Source organism: Zootoca vivipara, chromosome 15 (assembly GCF_965207765.1).
Source record: "Zootoca vivipara chromosome 15, rZooViv2.hap1.1, whole genome shotgun sequence".
NCBI classification, from domain to species: domain Eukaryota; kingdom Metazoa; phylum Chordata; class Lepidosauria; order Squamata; family Lacertidae; genus Zootoca; species Zootoca vivipara.
The window spans coordinates 12,718,561-12,739,527 of NC_142598.1; the positions used below are offsets into that span (position 1 = coordinate 12,718,561).

At 46.5% G+C, this 20,967-nt stretch overlaps 2 protein-coding genes across 5 annotated transcripts in view; one reads left to right on the forward strand and one right to left on the reverse strand.

Moving 5' to 3' along the window:
• Positions 1-5,751, reverse strand: part of LOC118097823 (uncharacterized) — a 33,506-nt gene extending 27,755 nt beyond the window's left edge. Inside the window, exons 1-2 of the mRNA XM_060268952.2 lie at positions 5,584-5,751; positions 1,557-1,613 (exon numbers count right to left, since the gene is read on the reverse strand). Of these exons, the coding sequence (XP_060124935.1) occupies positions 1,557-1,613; positions 5,584-5,751 (225 nt within the window). The remainder of the gene's footprint in view (positions 1-1,556; positions 1,614-5,583) is intronic.
• The window catches only part of CHD1L (chromodomain helicase DNA binding protein 1 like), a 34,698-nt gene continuing 19,367 nt past the window's right edge, over positions 5,637-20,967 (forward strand). Inside the window, exons 1-9 of one of the 4 annotated variants that reach the window (XM_088658291.1) lie at positions 5,637-5,967; positions 10,626-10,738; positions 10,843-10,946; positions 12,145-12,259; positions 12,836-12,867; positions 15,318-15,399; positions 15,830-15,992; positions 17,030-17,185; positions 18,582-18,674. In XM_088658291.1, coding sequence (XP_088514417.1) covers positions 10,649-10,738; positions 10,843-10,946; positions 12,145-12,259; positions 12,836-12,867; positions 15,318-15,399; positions 15,830-15,992; positions 17,030-17,185; positions 18,582-18,674 — 835 coding nt within the window. In that variant the 5' untranslated portion in view covers positions 5,637-5,967; positions 10,626-10,648. Of the gene's footprint in view, positions 5,968-7,436; positions 7,850-10,625; positions 10,771-10,842; positions 10,947-12,142; positions 12,260-12,835; positions 12,868-15,317; positions 15,400-15,829; positions 15,993-17,029; positions 17,186-18,581; positions 18,675-20,967 lie in introns of those variants that run through there. The other 3 variants (XM_035141122.3, XM_035141123.3, XM_088658292.1) reach the window with 3 other exon arrangements.

Here is a 20,967-nt window from a genome sequence, read left to right on the forward strand (position 1 = left end):
ATATATATATATATATATATATATATATATATATATATATATATAATAAATTTCCCCATTCTTTTTGAAATGTTTCATCACCCTGTTGTCAAATTTCCCCCGTTAATTTAGCCATATGCCTTACAGTTCTGCACATCAAACCCAGACTGAGCTAGATGGTCCATTGCTTACGTCTAAGTCAGTCACATGCCTGGAAACCATGAAATGTTTCAGTGTGGTATTTTTTTTTCCATGAAAGTCAAAGGACCTACAGTAGTACCTCTACTTACGAATAACTCTACTTACAAATGTTTCTACTTACGAATGGAGCTCCTTCCGCCATCTTGGATGTGGTTTAGATAGGATTTTTTCTACTTACGAATTTTTAGATAGGATTTTTTCTACTTACGAATTCTTTCTCCCAATGCATTCCTATGGGATTCAACTTACAAATTTTTTCTACTTAAAAATGTGCATTTGGAACGCATTAAATTCGTAAGTAGAGGTACCACTGTACTACTAAGCAGTAACTGAAAGTACATCTCCCTTTGACTGCCAACCCCCATTCTCCTTTCACTTTCCTAGTACAACAAAATGCTTCGATAAAGTGCTTCCTCTTCGTTTCCACCATTGCCTCCCAATTTTCCCATCCCGCACGCCACTTTGCCACTCAGCATTCTGTGCTGCCGAGTCCTTATCAGGCTGGTTTCTGTGGCTTCCCCTCCCATTTAAGGTTTAACTGCTAGAGGTTTTTTGTCCTTCCGCAAATCTTCAAATTCTTCCCAGCCTGCCCTCTAGTGCAGGAGGTATTATGTTGCTGTCCTGGCTACCCACGTGAAGGCATGGGGAACCCGAATGCTGGAAACGGGTGGAATGATTGCTAACAACCGGAGCATAGCTGCCAAGTACCCCGTTTTCCCCGGGAAACCCCCGTTTTTACTTACCTTTTCCCGGTGGTCCCCCGTATCATTTCGTCTCCCGTTTTTCTCCGTTATTTTCTCCTGCCGGCGGCCATTTTTTTTCTTTCCGATTTGCCCTTCTATGGGCACCAAAAATGGCCGCCGCCGGCTTCAAAAGTCGCATCTACGCATGTCCGGAAGTGCATAGACGCGACTTCCGGTGTCGGCCATTTTTGGTGCCCATAGATGGGCGGAGCGACACCGGAAGTTGCGTCGACGCACTTCCTGACATGCGTACAAGCGGCTTTCGAAGCCGCCGGCGGCCATTTTTGGTGCCCATAGAAGGGCAAAGCGACACCGGAAGTTACGTCGATGCAACTTCCGGTGTCACATGGCTGCCGGTCCCGGATTCTGCAGTCCGGGACTTGGAAGGTAAGAACCAGAGCCCAATCCCAGGAAGCTCAAGTTCCTGCAGCCGTGCTCAAAACACAAAGCATGGTTGGGCAATTCTAGGCTGCTCAGGTTCCTTCATTATCACTGCTCCATTTGCTCCTGGCGGAAGTGGAAGGTCTTGGGAGGGTCTGGCTTCACTGAGAACGAGGATAGGAGTTCTAGATATGCACAAGATCCTTTCAAAAAGGACAAAGACTGATCAGATTGGAACGGCTGTATACTCACCGTGTTGACCAGGTGTACGCAAAGTTGCAGCGAGAAGCCAGACAACCTGGGACTCCACTGTGAGGGGAGAGAGGGGAGGGAGAGACAGAAGAGTTTAGGGTTAGGGTTGTACCGATAGCCCCCCTAACTCTCCTGGCATTAAATCCAACAGCATTCAAAAACCAGCAGAAGAAGATTTCAGTCTTCTAAAACACACCGCTGCTGACCTGGGGGAAATCACAGGACACTGTACTGACCTTGCATCAATATGACCCACAGATAAATTCCCCTTTTGTACAGAGGTTTGGACTGCAAAACGTGGGGAAAGGGGAAAGGAGATAGATGATTGCACATGCATATTGATTTGGAATGATACTGGGTTGTTTTTGCAATCCAGTCTGGCTTGCCCAGATTTGATTATTCCTGGTAAGTCCCCTTTGATCCCTCTCTAAAGAATAAAGACACAAAAGTAACATATAAGTAACAAGAAGTTTACTTACATTCAGTTCACAGTATGATCCCTGAAGGCAGGCTTTGGCTTGTAGCTACAGTTACAGAGAAAGCCGGGGATTCATCCCATGTGGGGATTCATCCCATGTGCTGCTGGCTAAGAGCCAGCAGTGCAGTCCAAGAGAACCAAAGAGTCAAAAGGAAAAAGAGAGCAAAAAAGAGAAAGATGGCTGTGTGACTGGACCTTTTGTGGCGCCTCCCGAGGTCACGTCCACCCACCTGGTCACATGCAGGGGGAGGATGCTCCAGACCAGGTGTAACAGGAAGTTAAAGTGGCTGGAGAAACATCCCCCTGTCTGTGTCCACTCTAAGGAAACAATGAATGCTGCATTTGACTGCTCCAATGGATTACATCCCACGGTTTCTGTTTTTTAATGGCCCTAGGCTCTGGTATAGGGACGCAGGTGGCACTGTGGGTTAAACCACAGAGCCTAGGGCTTGCTGATCAGAAGGTCGGCGGTTCGAATCCCTGCAACGGGGTGAGCTCCCGTTGCTCGGTCCCAGCTCCTGCCAACCTAGCAGTTTGAAAGCACGTCAAAGTGCACGTAGATAAATAGGAACCGCTACAGCGGGCAGGTAAACGGCGTTTCCGTGTGCTGCTCTGGTTCGCTAGAAGCGGCTTTGTCATGACCTGGAAGCTGTACGCCGGCTCCCTCGGCCAATAATGCGAGATGAGCGCCGCAACCCCAGAGTCGGTCACGACTGGACCTAATGGTCAGGGGTCCCTTTACCTTTACCTTAGGCTCTGGTATGGCTACAGTCCCAAAAGTATTAATGGAACCAGAGGTTATATGGGAATGTTGCCACAACACCCACAACAAAATGATGCCACACTTCCTCAGCCCAGCCCCTAAGGCAGGAGTGCTCCTGTTCAGCCTGGAATAAGGTCCTTTGGGGCAAGTGGCAGAAGGTAGGGGTGGTTTTTCATCTCCCAATGTGCATCTGCTTTCATCTCTCCTTGGAATAATCTATTAAGAGCTCAAGCAGGCGGATCGCTCCATCCCCAGCCGACATGCTCAGCATTGTGTAGGTCCCAGAAGCTCAAGGGTCCTTACCAGGACATTTAAACAACATTTTAATATACAAACTAATACATTTTAATGTACAGCGGTACCTCGGTCGTCGAACGTAATCCCTTCCGGAAGACCGTTTGACTTCCAGAACGTTCAACAACTGAAGCGCAATCGGCAATCGGCAATTTCTGTTTGAAAACGGAAGCATTTACTTCTGGGTTTTCGGCGTTCGAAAACCGAAACGTTCCGACTTCCAAAGCATTCGACAACCGAGGTACCACTGTACTAGGAATCCTCCCCTCACCAAAATGACTTTATTTTGGGGTGGCGCCATTTTGCTTCCAAATCTATAGCCATGGGTCCACTCATGTTCAAATATTTTTCTTTAGTACCAAATTTTTAATTCCATTACAAAATTAATATCAGAGAATGACATTTAGGTTTGTACAGTTAATACTCTCAGCCATAGGTTCCTGTTTTAGGTAAGAAGCCGAGGGAAGGAGTAATGTTATTTTACTATCCATTTATACCCCGCCCCCCCCATCTTTGTTTACAAAAATCAGCATGATACAAAACCAGATTAAAAATACAAGACATATCAGGCAAAGGCAGCAATTCAAAACAGCAGACAAATTCAAAAAAACAATTTAAAATGCTGCTCTGAAGGAAAGCAGTAGTGGTAAGGCAAGGAAGGCTAAAAATGACCTTTGCACAGAGATGAAGTATCTCTTGAGGTGTCGACATTCAAAATGTTTGCTATACGTAGCAGCCAAACCAGTCAACATCTGCTCTTTCTGGCTAGAGACAGAATAGGTTTTAAAGGGAAGAGAAAGTAGCTTGAAAGAAAAGCCACTTCCCACAGTGTCACATGCATTTTATTTTGTCCCACTATCAAGTATAAAACCTTCTTTCCAGAGGCAAAAAAAAAAAAAGCAGCAATACACAGTTCTGAGGAATCCTCTCAGGTGGGTCCCAAAGCCCGTGTAAGTGGGTCGTGGGCTTTATAAGTACTGTAAACCCAAAATAATGTACAGTAACTGCTTTTAGTTCTTAATTGGTATGATGTAAACCTCTTAAGAACTTTCTGTTTCGCTGGCACGTCGGAATGAGGCGTCAACCTATGTCTGACATTCTAACTCTTGGCAACTGTTCTCTGGCAGGAATCAAGTCTGACTTGAAGTTTGCTTAGGCAACATTTGTCCATTACCCTTCCCCTGAATAAACAGAGAAGTCTGAATTATGTTACTCAAAAGTGGTGTTTCGTCATGGCTCCAAAATGGCACGGCTCCATCAGCATGCTTAGGCTGTTCAGAGAATCAGAGCATCTTAAGAGTTGGAGGGGACCCCAAAGATCCTCTAGTCCAACCCCCTGCAATGCAGGAACCTCAACTAAAGCATTCATGATAGATGGTCATTCAACCTCAGCTTAAAAACCTCCAAGGAAGGAGAATCCACCAACTTCCGAGGGACTGTCTGTTCCACTGTTGAACAGCTCTTACTGTCAGAAAGTTATTCCTGGTGTGTTGTCGGAATCTCCTTGTGACTCAAAGCCATTGGTTTGAGTCCTACCCTCCAGAGCAGGAAAAACTAGCTTGCTCCATCTTCCATGTGACAGCCCTTTTAGGTATTTGAAGATGGCTATCTCCTCTCTGTCTCCTCTTCTACAGACTAAACATACCCAACTCCTTCAACCATTCCTCGTAAGGCTTGGTTTCCAGACCCTTGATCATCTTGGTCACCCTCCTTTGCACATGTTCTAGTTTGTCAATATCCTTCTTAAATTGTGGCACCCAGAACTGGACACAGTATTCCAAGTGTGGTCTGACCAGGGCCTTTGATCTGGACACAACACTTCTGTTGATGCAGCAGGGAATAGCATTAGCTTTTTTTGCTGCTGCACCACACTGCTGACTCATGTTAAGCTTGTGGTCCACTATAAAGGTGCCATCTCCCTAGGACCCTGGGTGCCCAAGCACCCACAAAATGTCCCATATAGGGACCAGGCACCCACAAAATGTGGGGGGCAAGTGCGCGGCACCACGCCCCATGAAAAGAGCAGGGAGTTCGTGTCGGGGTGTGGAAGAGAGAGCATGGAGATTTTGGGGGGGTTGAGACGCCTAGATCCTTTTCCCGTGTACTGCTAGTGAGCCCAGGTGTCCCCAATCTAAGGGACACCAAGAACCTCCCTTAGTTAAGCAAATTATTTTATTTCCTCGAAGGCAGCTGCCTCTCTTGGCTAGCTCCCTGCATCTTATACTGGAGCATCTGATTCTTCCTGCCTAAGTACACAACCTTGCATTATTTGTCCCGCGGTATTATCCCATTATTCCGTGGTAGCCGAGCAGTTTTTGGTAACAGGAAGCCCCAAATTCAAACTCGAGGAGGTTCCTTTGAGGTTCCTATCGCAGGGCGCTTAAGGACCTTGGCTGGCAGGGCGATCATCCAAGATCGACCCCCTTCCAGCCGCGGGGCCAGCGGAGAGCGAGCGCATCGCTCCGACGCCCCCCACTCGCAGACCGACTCACCGAATCGACCGGCGGCCTACCGCCTCCTCCTGCGGCTCGGCCGGGCTCCCTCCGCGGGAAGGCGGTGCGCGCAGCCCCGGTGACGCGCCGCACGAAGCCCAGGTAGAAGAGCAAGAGCCCGGCGAGTACCGTCGACCACAGCAGCAGCGCGCAACTTTCGCCCTCCATCGCGGTGCAGGCAGGCGGCTCTTCTGTCCGGACTGCAACCCCGGCGGCTGGCGAGCGCCTCCTCCTCCCCTCCGGCCTTCGCGGGCTGGAGGCGGAGTCGAGCCTGCGGGTAAAACAAGCCGGGGAAGCGGCGTCCGAGGCCGGCAGCTCCCGCGGGCTTCTTGCGCCCTCGGAAGGAAACTGCAACGGTTGCTGCTGTGGTTCTTTCACTCCGGGGTAACTGCCAGCTTACGCCTAAGGGGGAACTCCGCGCTGAGACTTTGACATCTCCAAACTTCGGCCCTCCAGATGTTTTGGACTACAATTCCCATCATCCCTGACCACTGGTCTTCTTAGCTAGGGATCATGGGAATTGTAGGCCAAAACATCTGGAGGGCCGCGGTTTGGGGGTGCCTGCCAAAGAGGATTAGCCCCTTTCTGACCCCAAGTGAAAGAACTGCGTTAGCCGAGTCTTTCCGCCAAGTTGGATAAAATATGGGAGGGGGGCGATTGTAAGCCCTACCCCGCATAAGCGATCACATGACACTATTTGAATGGCAATGCCCATCAACTTTGGGGGGGCCCTGAACACTCAAATTTGGGGGGCTTGGCCCCTATGCTTTCTGCAGACTTAGTTTTTTAAAAATAAAAAATTCCGTCCAGTAGCACCTTCAACTAAGTTTTGTTATTGGTATGAGCTTTCGTGTGCATGCACACTTCTTCAGTTAGTTAGTTTTTTGTTCGCTTTTATGCACAGCGCCGGTGCGGCAGGAACAAATTCTTATTATTATTATTACCCCGCTTTTAATTGATTTCTGAATCTTTAATTCAGCCTGCAGACAGAAAGACAGAGACCTAGCGCAATGGGGATAAGCAGCCATATATAAAGGATTAAGATTTAGGCCGAAACACGCTTTTACATAGCCTACTGATTGTGGAACTTCTGAATGTACAAATACCGTGTTTAATGGCAGCAGCAAGATTTAAACTTCCTTTATCTCGCTCCTTTGCTAGCGCACAGCCTCCCTTGCAGTTCAGTAACTTCCTTCAAAGGGAAAGAGCTCCAATTACGTTTATCAACAGCCTGGGAGAACCTTTGATTAAAGTCCTATATCAGCTCTTTGCCTCTCCCTCTACGATGAGATTAAAAAAAATTGCACTCCCCACCATGGATTCCCTTATATCTTGCAGCTGCGATTATAAAGGTGATGAGCTTGTAATCAGAGCAGAGATCTCACCTCTCGCAAATGCAACCTGCCGGCCCGGAATTGAACCGCAAGTCAATAAACATTACATACGGCTTTTCATTATTGAACTCGATTTCGAGGTGCTGCTTAGTCGTTTTTGGCACTTTCCTTGTAAATAAATACATCGCACCACTAATTTCGGGTGTTAAAAAAAAATCACAAAAATTCCTTCCAGTAGCACCTTACGAGACCAACTAAGTTTGTCATTGGTATGAGCTTTCGTGTGCATGCACCCTTCCAATCTTCAAGTGTGAAGAAGTGTGCATGCACACGAAATCTCATACCAATAACAAACTTAGTTGGTCTCGTAAGGTGCTACTGGAAGGAATTTTTTTATTTAGTAGTAGTAATAATAATAATTTATTTATACCCCGCCCATCTGGCTGGATTTCCCCAGCCACTCTGGGCGGCTCCAGCCACGGTTACGAAATGGTTATCAAATGCTTATTCATTTTAAAGTTTTTAGCTAACAGTCGCAGGCTCCCGTGCAATGAAAACAGTGCAAATGCGCTATCCTCGCCTGCGCACTTTCGCCTACCGCGTTGCAAGATGCAGTTCCTGGGTTATGTTGCCAATGCAGCAGCAGCAGCCAATCGCAAAGCGGGTTTCCTTCGGACGAGCCAATAGGCGCGAGCCCCTCTGTCGCTTTCCTTCCGGGAGTCGCTTTGCAAACAAGCTGGGTCCCGGGTCTCGCGCCCGAGAAGAAGAGGCAGGGACTTTTGCGCTGCTTGAGGTCTTGTTGCAAGCGTGCAACCACCAACAGCAGCGGCCCGTGATGTCTCGCTTCTTCCAAAGTGTCTCTGCTAAGCGCACAGAGAGCCAAGGGGGACCAGGCGTGGAAGAGCAGCACTTGAGGAAATGGGGGCTGGCAGGTGAGTGGGATCGTTGGCTTGGCTGCTCTGCGCCAAGTTGCCCCTAAGTCAGAGGTTTTCAACCTTTTTGATTCCACGGCTCCCTAAACCAACTACCGGTACATTCTTTCTGCGGCAGCGCTGTGAGTGCGGCTCAGGAGCCCAGTTATGTCACCACCACCCTCAATTTGGGTATGCAGAAGATATTAAAATTAAATTAAATTTTTAAAATTAAATTTAAGGGGGAAGGAAGTTTTGAAATGTCAAAATGATTGTAAAATTAGTGACATGTATAAACTTGAAAAGTATAAATAAAAAAATTGAAATCTTTCTTTAAAAAAGAAGAAGTTAATGTCACCCTTTGCCTGCAGAGCTGACAGCCTCTCAGCCTTTTTTCAAAACAAAACAAAAAAATCCTTTCAGTAGCACCTTAGAGACCAACTAGGTTTGTCATAGGTATGAGCTTTCGTGTGCATGCACACTTCTTCAGATACACTGAATCAGAAGTCACCAGACCCTATGTATAGTCCCAGGGAGGGGAGGGGTATTACTCAGAAGGGGGGTGGGAATGGGTGATTGACTGATAGGAGTGGAAACCTGTGGATGACTGTTAACGACTGCAATTGGTCTTGCAGGAAAAAGCAAGGGCTGAGGTGCTAAAGAAAGCTTTTTTCAAACACCCTTCCTTGGGGAGAGTTCCCTCAGCCTCCTCTCCTTGGGTGTCCTCTGGGCAGCCGCCGCTGCTGCCACCGCCACCCCTGGTCCCCTACCCCGCCCCAAAGAGAAGTGCGGTACCTCCCAGACTGAGACCCCATTCACCACCAGGGCTTTTAGCCAGGGCTGCTTCAGTAAACAGATGCAAGCCTTTGGGATGGAGAGACAGGAGAGGGCATCAGAGGAGGGTGGGAAGGAAGAAAAGAGGGACAGAGGCCAGTGTTGCCCGCAGCCTCTGAGACCATCATTCAGGGCACTGTGGCACACTGGTTGAAAACCACTGCCCTAAGTGAGCAAATTTAGTGGCTCCTAGGGGTGCGGCGATAGGGACCCAGGTGGCACTGTGGGTTAAACCACAGAGTCTAGGGCTTGCTGATCAGAAGGTCGGCAGTTCGAATCCCTGCGACGGGGTGAGCTCCCGTTGCTCGGTCCCAGCTCCTGCCAACCTAGCAGTTCGAAAGCACATCAAAGTGCAAGTAGATAAATAGGTACCGCTCCGGCGGGAAGGTAAATGGCGTTTCCGTGTGCTGCTCTGGTTTGCCAGAAGCGGCTTTGTCATGCTGACCACATGACCCCAGAAGCTGTCTGCGGACAAACGCTGGCTCCCTTGGCCTATAGAGCGAGATGAGCGCCACAACCCCAGAGTCGGACATGGCTGGACCTGATGGTCAGGGGCCCCTTTACCTTTACCTTTAGGGGTGTGCCAAGAAAACTGCTAGCACGTTTGCAAAACTAAGCAGGGCCCAAAATGCTTTCAAGATGCGGGGGGGGGGCATGTGTTGAGAAGCCTGCATCACAGGAAGTTGGGATGGATGACCTTGGAGGGGGGGGGGTTGTTCCCTTCAAACTCTATAATTCTATGTTTCTGTGGGATGCTGCGCTTAAGTGGTTCAGATGTTTCCCAGCTCTGGCCAAATTGCATATGTCTGGAGGGGGGGGGTATTGTTTTGTCTTTTTATACTGCAGACCACGTCACGATCTTCAGAGCCCACTCCTAGGAGCCGAGGTCCCTTTGGCTCCCCCAATAAAATACAGTCATACCTCGGTTTGAGTACTTTCAGTTTAAGTACTCCACGGACCCGTCTGGAACGGATTAATCCACTTTCCATTACTTTCAATGGGAAAATAAAAAAATTCCTTCAGTAGCACCTTAAAGACCAACTAAGTTTATATTTTGGTATGAGCTTTCGTGTGCATGCACACTTCTTCAGATACAAGTGTGCATGCACACGAAAGCTCATACCAAAATATAAACTTAGTTGGTCTTTAAGGTGCTACTGAAGGAATTTTTTTATTTTGCTTCGACTCAGACCAACACGGCTACCTACCTGTAACTTTCAATGGGAAAGTTCGCTTTAGGTTAAGTACAGACTTCCGGAACCAATTATGTACTTAAGCCGAGGTACCACTGTATTTGAGTGGGACACCTACCCACCCCGAAGTTGATGGGCATTGCCATTCAAATAGTATGTGTGTGCCATGTCTTGTGATTGGTTGCACACGGCAAGACTTACGTACTCCCCCCCCCCCCGCAACATTTTATTCAAGTTGATGCTCCTGCGCAGTAGCATAAAGCACATTTAAGCTTGAGGCATAATAGATATGCCAAGATAATTTATTTCTTCAAGATGCACAATCCGTCCAGCCTCCCAATACCTTGGAGCTGATCTCTGCGTTAACCTTAAAGGTAAAGGTAAAGGGACCCCTGACCATTAGGTCCAGTCGTGACCGACTCTGGGGTTGCGTGCTCATCTCGCATGATTGGCCGAGGGAGCCGGCGTACAGCTTCCAGGTCATGTGGCCAGCATGACAAAGCCGCTTCTGGCAAACCAGAGCAGCACACGGAAATGCCTTTACCTTCCCGCTGTAGCGGTTCCTATTTATCTACTTGCATTTTGACGTGCTTTTGAACTGCTAGGTTGGCAGGAGCTGGGACCAAGCAACGGGAGCTCACCCCGTCACAGGGATTCGAACCGCCGACCTTCTGATCAGCAAGCCCTAGGCTCAGTGGTTTAACCACAGCGCCACCTGGGTCCCGGCGTTAACCTTACCACCAGTGTTATGCCATGTTCTCTCTTTTTAGGCATTCATCTACGCCCCTATCAGATGGAAGGAGTAAACTGGCTGACACATTGCTATGAAACCTGCCATGGCTGCATCCTGGGTGACGAAATGGGTCTTGGGAAGACTTGCCAGGTCTCTCATTCTCTCCTTCCCGTTTAATCATTGTAAGAAGAGAGCGGTTATAATAAGCACTGCATTTCTATGAATGACGCCATGTATTTCCCCATGTATTCCAGGCTATTTCTCTGCTTGTTGTCTTAAGTGGGAAGCTTAATAAAAGGCCGTTTTTGATCCTTTGCCCTCTGTCTGTGTTAAACAACTGGAAGCAGGAACTGGAAAGGTAAACTTTGTAAATGTTCATAATCTTCTCAGCAGTGGCATGCTGTCAGTGGACTAGGCTGGCCCCCTAAACGTTCCTGGTAAATTAGAATATTAAAGCCTGGAGCCTCCTTCTCAAAGCCTGGGAAACCTCTGCCCGTCTTAGGGAGGGAGGTGCAGTTGCTGGCCTGCATGATGTCGGCCCCTGCATCACCCTTGCAAGCTGGCGCCTCTGGCCCTAACTGTTCCCCTATGAAAAAATTCACCCGCATGCCCCTGCTTCTCAAAGCAATGAGGCCCAGCGATGTTAAACTTCATTGAAAAATCCTGAAATCCCAAATTGTCCAAGTCCTCTGGTGAGTGCCTGCAGAAAGTCCACACAGCGACCATGTAGCAAATAAACTGTTGTGTTTCTGCTTTTTATTATCATCAGATTGAAATAGTAATTTTTAAAAGGGGCAACTTGCTGTAAGCAAAGCCCATGACAGCTCTATGCAGTGGGAAGCAGTAGAATAAAACCTTTGTTTGTTTAGCCACTTCTGCCTTTCCACCATCTCCCTTGATCCTGATATGTGCAGCTGCCCTCAAATGTGAACATTTACCATTCATAGTAGCCCACAAGATATATATATGGGAAGCTTTTAATGTTTAATAGATTATTGTATTTTAATATTTTATTGGAAGCCGCCCAGAGTGACTGGGGAAGGGGAAACCTAGCCAGATGGCGGGGGTATAAATAATAAATTATTATTATTATTATTATTATTATTATTATTATTATTATTATTATTTATTACAGATGCCATGTTCAGACCTACTGTTAATTAGGAAAGAGACCACAGCTTAGAGTACCCATTGTGCATAGAGAAGACCCCATCTCAGATTGTCTAGGCCAGGCATGTCCAAAGTCTGTTTCGGGGGCCTAATCCGGCCAACCGGTTGATCTAATTCGGCCCCTGTGGCAGTTTACTTCCTTGGGCAAAACCTCAACAACTTCAGTTCTAAAAAAAGGTCAAGGTCAGCAACTTTGGTCAGCCCTCACGGCCCTTCACTTCATCAGATCTGGCCCTCTTTGAAAATTTTTTGGGGACCACTGGTCTCGGCTGTCGGACGCTAGTATCAGGCTAGATAAATCAGCTTCGTATGTTAATAGATTCTGATTAGAGCAGTGTATTCTATGTCTTTCCTCAAAATATTATTATTGTTATTATTATTAACAGATTTTCTCCAAGCCTTTCCCTCATGACGTATTCAGGAAACAAAGAAGAAAGAACTGAGCTACAGCAGGACTTCAAATCAAATCATGATTTCCACATTCTGCTGACTACTTACGAGGTACTTGGCATCGTCTAGGGGTACAGGACATACAAAGCACCTGATTTTCTGTTAATATTTTGGAGGTATGCATCAGGCCGCCACCTCTACGTCATACCTCTCCCACCTCTAAATTCTCTATGGTATTGCATTTGTCTTTGTTTGGGGTAGCTCCTCACAATAGATTAAATATCAATCTGCCCGAGCACTGAACTTTCTCCCCAGTGGATATTACACTCTTGTCTTCGATCAAAATTACAATGTGGGGAAAACAGTCAGTGCCTCTACATAGCTCCATCCTTATTTCAGACATCGTGAAAAATCAGTATATCGCGATGTTTAGCTGTTGATGTATCACAAAGTTGAGAATCCAGCCCTAGACAGCATCATATAGATGCTGCGGTTGGGGAAGTAGGCATGAGATGCAGCAATTAAACAAGACACTCCTGCCTGGAAGCTCTAGCAAGGGGTGGGGGAGAGCAGGATCCACCCTTTGATTCATTCATTTCTTCTCCAGCTAAAATATCTTTCTGAGCCTCCATTATTACAGTTCTGCAGCAGTTAAGTGACCGACACCTTTCTTATGCTTGATTGCAGGTATGCCTTAGAGACGCAGTATTTCTGAAACGGTGAGGACATTTACAGTCATACCTCTGGTTACGTTTGCTGCGGGTTGCGTATTTCCAGCTTAAGTACGCGGCAGGGGCGTAGGAAGATAGGGGCGGTTGGGGCGGTGCGCCCCGAGCGACGCGATCCCAGGGGTCCCATCGCCGCTGCCCGCCTTGCCCCAAAACACACGTCACTGCACGGTGCACCCCACCCCACCCCCAGAATGCGCGCCACGTCACTGGGGGCAGCGAGACTGCTCTCCGCCCCCGGTGATGGAGCATGAAGCTCCGCCGCTGGTACGCAGCAGACCCAGAAGTGTTTACTTCCAGGTTCCGCCGCGTGCACATGCGCAGAAGCATTCTGTGCGCCACACGCAGATGCGCTCTATCGGTGCTTTGCGCATGCACAGAAGCGCCGCTCCAGGTACATACTTTTCCGGGTGAGAACTGCACCCCGGAACGGAGTAAGTACTTATCCAGAGGTGCCACTGTATACCAAGGGCAAAATAGCTTCCCCATTACATATGGGGTTCAGATTGGTCATATTTCTCCTTGTGCTCAATTTTTGCAGCTGGGGTCTTACTTAGAGTTTGCCTCTGATGCTTTCTTAGTCTCTGTCTCAAACTGTGCTTTCTCTCCACAGAAAATCACCCAGCTCATTCTTAGCAGGGGGGCAGAGGAGTGCCCTTTCAGAACATTCCTGTATCAGGAAAAAAAATGTCTCCCATTTAATTCCCATGGAAGCACATCACTTGAATAGCCTGACTCTTTCAGTATAGGCAAGGTGTGACTTGGCCTACTGGCCATTAGGAAACATTCAAAGCTATTCATACAGTACTTCATTAATGCTCTCCTGTCCAAGCCCACAATTTCATAACAAATTAATCTTGGATAAAACTCATGGGCCCAGATTGTGGGATTATTGGGCAAGTTAAATAACTACCTAAGTCTGTGTCAAACTTTTCTACAGTGGTACCTCTGGTTAAGAACTTAATTCGTTCCGGAGGTCCGTTCTTAACCTGAAACTGTTCTTAACCTGAAGCACCGCTTTAGCTAATGGGGCCTCCCGCTGCCACTGAGCTGTCGCCACACAATTTCTGTTCTCATCCTGAAGCAAAGTTCTTAACCCAAGGTACTATTTCTGGGTTAGCGGAGTCTGTAACCTGAAGCGTCTGTAACCTGAAGCGGATGTAACCCGAGGTACCACTGTATGTGTTTAAGATTCATGAGGCTTGTGCTTCCAAAGAAAAGCACCTTTTTGTGTGGTACTTATTTGATTCGGCTAGGGAAGGAAAACCAGTAGCAGTTCTTACTGGAAGCAGAGTTTGGGAACATGTTGGCAACAGCAGCCGAAACAGAAAAAGACAGAAAGAGCAATTCTTTTGCTCCCCCCCAAATTTGCCTTGTGGTACAAACGGTCTACGCTGTCAGGATTTAATTAATTTAAACCTTACATATAGGTTGATGCTGAAATGGAGGTGATGCCGAAAAGCCTTTTTTTTCTCATAGAGAGAAAATGTATTTATTTGGGGAGGGTGTCATTTTTTAAATTAAGCCTCCATGTGGCTAATGAGTTGTTTTCCTAATCAATTAAGCAGAATTTTGCTGTGATTTTTTCAAATAACAGGACTGTAATCTTTTAAAACCTTCAGAAGACTAATAACAGCAGCTAATATTTTGAGTGCAAAAAGAAACAGATGTTTTAGAAGCAGTAAGACGAGTTTGGTGTTTGTTTGTTTTTCTTTTTAAAATTTCGGCTGCTGTAACACATCAACAAATAAACCGCACTTTTAAGTTTCAAAATATTCTAATGTTTAAGAATCCAATGTTTTTCTAGACTAAACGTGAAACTCAACATCACATTCTCTAAAATATTTGTTTTCAAGGACCTCAAGCAAGTAACCAGCTTCTCAATCCAGAATAAAATGGTTCCTTGAATTTCAGGAAAAGAGAAAACCAAAGTACATTGTGAATAAATAGCACAATAGCACTCTTGTGGGGATGATCTCAATCAGGCATCCCCAAACTGCGGCCCTCCAGATGTTTTGGCCTAGAACTCCCATGATCCCTAGCTAACAGGACCAGTGGTCGGAGAAGATGGGAATTGTAGTCCAAAACATCTGGAGGGCCGAAGTTTGGGGGTGCCTGAGTTTCCCTTCAGCCAGAGGAAGTTGAGTCGCTACTGCCCTTTCTGGTTTAAAGCTTTTTTAAAACTGTTCAAAGTGCTCTTGAAAGAGTTCATATCTTAATCAGACTAAGTGCTGACACCTTTCTGTACCTGCAAGCATTGGCATATGGATTTTAAAAAATTCAGTTGATGCAATAATGGAGTTCTCTTTTGTGTATGTGTGTGCACAGAAATCTGGGAGCAAGAAGAAAGCAACCCTAGTATGTAATATAACCCAGTAGCTCTGAGTGAAGAAACAGGGCAAATGGTTGTGGTTCCTGTAACTTTTCTTCCCCATGTTTAGTTTCAGCTGGGCTTGCCTTGTTGTGGACGAAGCTCACAGACTGAAGAATCAGGATTCACTACTTCATAAAGTACTCTCTGAGGTAAGGAGAACTACAGTCTACTATAATCTAACTCCATTATCTCTATAGTGCTTGCTACATTACAAGCATTATTGCAATCCTGCTAGTGTTTTCATCTGCTTACAGTGGTCTCCAAGATAAATTATAAGTTTTTCCCATTCTTTGTTAAAGTTCGGTCTTCTTGGTTCCTGAGCTTTCCGGTCAGTTTTGCCATTTCGGCATAGTCCAACAGTTTAATTTACCATTCTTCTCTGGTAGGGACTTTATCTTCTTTCCATCTCTGGGCTGATAACATCCATACAGCTGTCGTCGCTAGCAAGTTCTCTGTTCAACCTGAGCAAGAAATTTGAGATGTAAAGCAGTCGCAGGAGGAACCACATCATGACCCTGCCTTACCTCCCTACCTTATCCCAGGCGTGCCTGAACTCTACATATTCTGGATCTCTTTCAGTTTACAACAGATTTCAACCTCCTGCTGACTGGCACTCCCATTCAGAACAGCCTCCAAGAGTTATATGCCCTGCTTGCTTTCATTGAACCAGCTACGTTCCCCAAGGAGCTGATGGAAGAATTTGTTTGCTATTATCATGGAATTGAAAAGGAAAGCAAAGTAGGCAAGTAAAAATGTGATAACTGGATGTTGGCTATTACAGTGGTACCTCGGTTTAAGTACACAATTGGTTCCGGAAGTCTGTACTTAACCTGAAGTGAACTTTCCCATTGAAAGGAATGGAAAGTGGATTAATCTGTTCCCGACAGGTCCGCGGAGTACTCAACCTGAAGCGTACTTAACCCGAAGTATGAGTGTAATTGGTTCTGGAAGTCTGTACTTAACCTGAAGCATACTTAACCTGAAGCGAACTTTCCCATTGAAAGTAATGGAAAGTGGGTTAATCCGTTCCAAATGGGTCCGCGGAGTACTCAACCTGAAGCGTACTTAACCCGAAATATGAGTGTAATTGGTTCTGGAAGTCCGTACTTAAACTGAAGCGTACTTAACCTGAAGCAAACTTTCTCATTGAAAGTAATGGAAAGTGGATTAATCTGTTCCAGACGGGTCCGTGGAGTACTCAACCTGAAGCGTACTTAACCTGAAGCGACCTTTTCCCATTGAAAGTAATGGAAAGTGGATTAATCCGTTCCAGATGGTCCGTGGAGTACTTAAACTGAAGCGTACTTAACCTGAAGCAAACTTTCCCATTGAAAGTAATGGAAAGTGGATTAATCCGTTCCAGACAGGTCCGCGGAGTACTTAAACTGAAAATACTCAAACCGAGGCGTACTTAAACCGAGGTATGACTGTACCTGCAGATAGTTGTCAATTGAGATGAAGGTTTTCTTTAAATGGAATTATGTAGAGCAAAAAGTCCTTTGACTTCACAGCCAAGATTTCCATGGTATGCTATGGAGGAGGATAAAGCTTCTTTGTTTTTTAAGAAACAAAAAATTAAAATATGTACTGAGTTGAGTGTGTATGTGTGAGAAGGCGAGTTGAGTCACTTGGTAAAATTAAGAGCATCAGGCAATAGATGCCTGTGGCACTCAAATATGTCACGTAGCATTCAGTATTATGGACTTAGAAACCCGCCCCCTTTAGGCCTTTCTGCCCCCCACTTTATATTTAAAATCTGTGTTTGTCTCTCCCTTATAGCCAAAGAACTGCACAGTCTCTTGAGGCCCTTCTTGCTCAGAAGAGTGAAGGCTGATGTGGCAGCCGAACTCCCCAAGAAAGAGGAGGTGGTTCTCTACCACGGGATGTCAGCCTTGCAGAGAAAGTTTTACAAGGCTGTTTTGATGAAAGACCTAGGTAACTGGGCAAGCGGAAGACTTTGGAATCGGAATGAAGGGAGCGTGGTGGTTTTACGGGCGCCTGGGAGGCAGAGACTTTGGGGGTCCATCCACACTTCTGCTTGTCGTGTGCCTAAAAAGCTTGGGTCCGAGTGCTTTTCCTGTGCTTTCTAGGCACGTATCTGAGCGGTTTTTCATTTGCCCGCCGCTTTCTCTGGGAAAACCTGCTGAATCATAGCAGTTCGCAGAGAACCCAACTGACATTTGCTCCAGATCAGCAGTAAAGAGCAGATTTTCCCTGGGAGAAGCGTCAGGACAAGCAGAAGTACAGTGGTACCTCGACTTACGAATGACTCGACGTACGAATGTTTCGAGTAACGAACAGAGTTCCGTCCGCCATTTTGGATGTGGTTTAGATTTTTTCGACTTACAAATTTTCAGATAGGATTTTTTTCGACTTACGATTTTTTTTAAAAAAATTCACCATTGGCTTCGACTTACAAATTTTTCGACTTACAAAGGTCAGTTCAGAACGGATTAAATTCGTAAGTTGAGGTACCACTGTATAGAAGAGCCCTCTGTTGTCATTTCAATCCCTATGTTTACTATTTTTGTTAAACATTACAAACAGCGAACATAACCACCCAATATTTTTTCAGTTACAAGTTACCGTACTTTCCCATGTATTAGATGAGGGTTTTTTACTCCAAAATAAAGTAAAAAATGGGGGGGATCTTTTACATGGGTAGCGCAGAGGGGGAGCGGGCGATTGGTTGCCTCCGCAAGCAGGATCTAGCGATTGGGTGGGTGAATGGTGTACGCTGCAAGGGCTGCTTGGTATTGGCTGCTGTTTTGTCAATCAGGTGGGTTATTTGTGGATGCGTAAAAGGCTGCTTTGGATTGGCTGCTGCTTTGTCAAATGGGTGGGTTATTAGCTGCCGCTTTGGCAATTTGGCTTGCGTTGTTTGCGATGGTTAGCGTTTGCCAGTTGGATGAGTGATCTTTGGTTCGACATTGCCCCCGCCCAAAATATTGCTCATTTTCTTAAATTTGAGCCCCCCAAAATAGAGGGCATCTTATACACTGGGGCGTCTTATCAGGGCCGTCTTAAGCATATAGGGCGCCCGGGCGTCGTGGTACGATGATCGCTCCGGCGCCCCCCGCCCCATTTCTCACCGCGGCGCCCTGCACCACCCGGGCTTGCCTTAAAGCCAGCCCTGCATCTTATAGACAGAAAAGTGTGGTACTCCACTCTCAGCGAGCACCCAAGTGATTTAACTGTTGAATTTGTGGAATGGCAGTAATCAAACTTCTGGCTTGAATGGAAAATAAACTCGCTAGTTAATCACTGCTTTGACTGACTAAATACAACATTTTTAATTTTTCTTAAAAATACACTTTGTTCTATATTTTAGATGCATTTGAAAATGAATCAGGGAAGAAAGCGAAGCTCCAGAATGTGTTAGTTCAACTCCGGAAATGTGTAGCTCATCCATATCTGTTCAATGGTAAGAACGACGCCCAAGAGGATCGTTGCCGGTGCTGCTTTCGAGGCAGGTGTGGCAGTCATGTCTCAGAGGCTGAGCAGATCTCATCATGGTTCACTTGCCCATTGGAATGAGAAAGCGGGAAGGTGCTGATCAGGGACTTAAAAGCAGGGGTCAGCAAACTTTTTCAGCAGGGGGCCGGTCCACTGTCCCTCAGACCTTGTGGGGGGCCAGATTATATTTTTTTGGGGGGGGGGGGAATGAATAAATTCCTATGCCCCACAAATAACCCAGAAATGCATTTTAAATAAAAGGACACATTCTAGTCATGTAAAAACACCAGTCAGGCCCCACAAATAACCCAGAGATGCACTTTAAATAAAAGGACACATTCTACTCCTGTAAAAACATGCTGATTCCCAGACCGTCCTTGGGCCAGATTTAGAAGGCGATTGGGCCGCATCCGGCCCCCGGGCATTAGTTTGAGGACCCCTGCTTAAAAGGGAAGAAACCTCAGAGATGAACAAAGGACAGATCTCTACTCATGCTTTTTAATGTTAAGGAAGGGATCAGAAATGCTTTTGATAACATAGATCGGGTTAGCAAACTTTTCAACAGGGGGCTGCTCCACTGTCCCTCAGACCTTGTGGGGAGCCAGACTATATTTGGGGGGGGGGGATGATGCAAGAGCACCACAAGCCCCAGTAGCTGCTTACTTGTGTCTTGCAAGTGGCAGGGGCTGGCGGTAGTGAAGGGACAATGAGTGGCGCACAAAAGGGCTCTGGAGAGAGGCTGCTTAAAATGGTGGCCGCTCAAGCACTGCTGCTGCTGGACCCAACAAAGCCAAGCCCCCTTCCTCCTCTAGGCAGGGCGAGGAGAAGTCGAAGGGAGGGAGGGAGGGAGGAGGCGGCGCCGCTGCCATGGGAGGGAGCAGGAAAGAATGCACGCACTCGAGATCCACACAGCGATTCCCAGACCCTCCACAGACCAGATCAGGCCCAATAGCCTTCTGGATCCAGCCCGTGGGCCTTAGTTTACCGACCCATAACACAGATGGACACAAGACATCCTACCTCTTACATTCATAACACGTTATTACCCTGTCTTTTATATCGCTTAATTTTTAATTATTTTATGCTGCTATATCTGTGTAAAACACATACGTCCCTATGTAGCATTTTACTTTTTTTTTACTGCATTCAAACTCCGACTCCATTCCAATGGTATTTGAGGGGCAGATAACAAAGGACATAAAGGGAGGGAGAGAGGAAGGAAGAATTAAACAGCAAAGGGTGGAGCAGAGCAACCAGCGACCAGCAAGGAAAGAAAGAGCATTTCGGAAAATGATGTAGCCGGGTATTACTTACTTTTGACGAAAAACCCAAGGTGAAACGTTTTAGTTACCAAGTATGCCCTGTGACATTTTAGAACGACATATCTAATACCCTTCTACTAGGGGGATATGACATTAAACTGGTCAGTGTAGACACCCTTTATCTAGCCCAGGCAACCCCAAACTGCGGCCCTCCAGATGTTTTGGCCTACAACTCCCATGATCCCTAGCTAACAGGACCAGTGGTCGGGGAAGATGGGAATTGTAGTCCAAAACATCTGGAGGGCCAAAGTTTGGGGATGCCTGATCTAGCCTTACTGATTGCCTTAACTTATTTTACCAAGAGGTGTATGTCTGTCTCAAGCATTTCCTTTCAGGAAGTACTTTCAGTTGGTTTGCTGTCTGTTCTGCACCAGCTGAGAAGGTTTGCCCATGGGCGCAGATCCAGCGTGCAACTTAAGGGCTGCTTCTCACCCTAGGGCTTTCGTCTGTAATATATACAACTTGCAACTTGCAAGTTTCCAGCACATCCTTGTTATGGAGTGATAGAGCCAGAACTTGCATTTGCCAACTCATAAGAGGAAGTGGAGTTGCTGTGATTTGCAGAACTCCCCTCTTCCATGCTAGGTTGCCTAGCCAAGAAACTATCTCTTATCAAGTGTGTTTACCTGGGGATTCTGCTGCTGGCTTTATTATAGTGTATTTCAGTGATTTTTTTAATGTATTACAGTTTTGCTTTGTAGGCTCTTTGTAGTGAAAAGCTATTTCTCAGAGTGGGATTTTAAATGCAACAAATAATGGAGGTGTGTCAGCAGATGCAAAGCCTATTTATGCGGCTTAGTGGTGGGGCAAGTGCAGTTTTTACCTCTCCTTATTGGGTTGTAGGGACCCAGGTGGCGCTGTGGGTTAAACCACAGAGTCTAGGGCTTGCTGATCAGAAGGTCGGCGGTTCGAATCCCTGCAACGGGGTGAGCTCCCGTT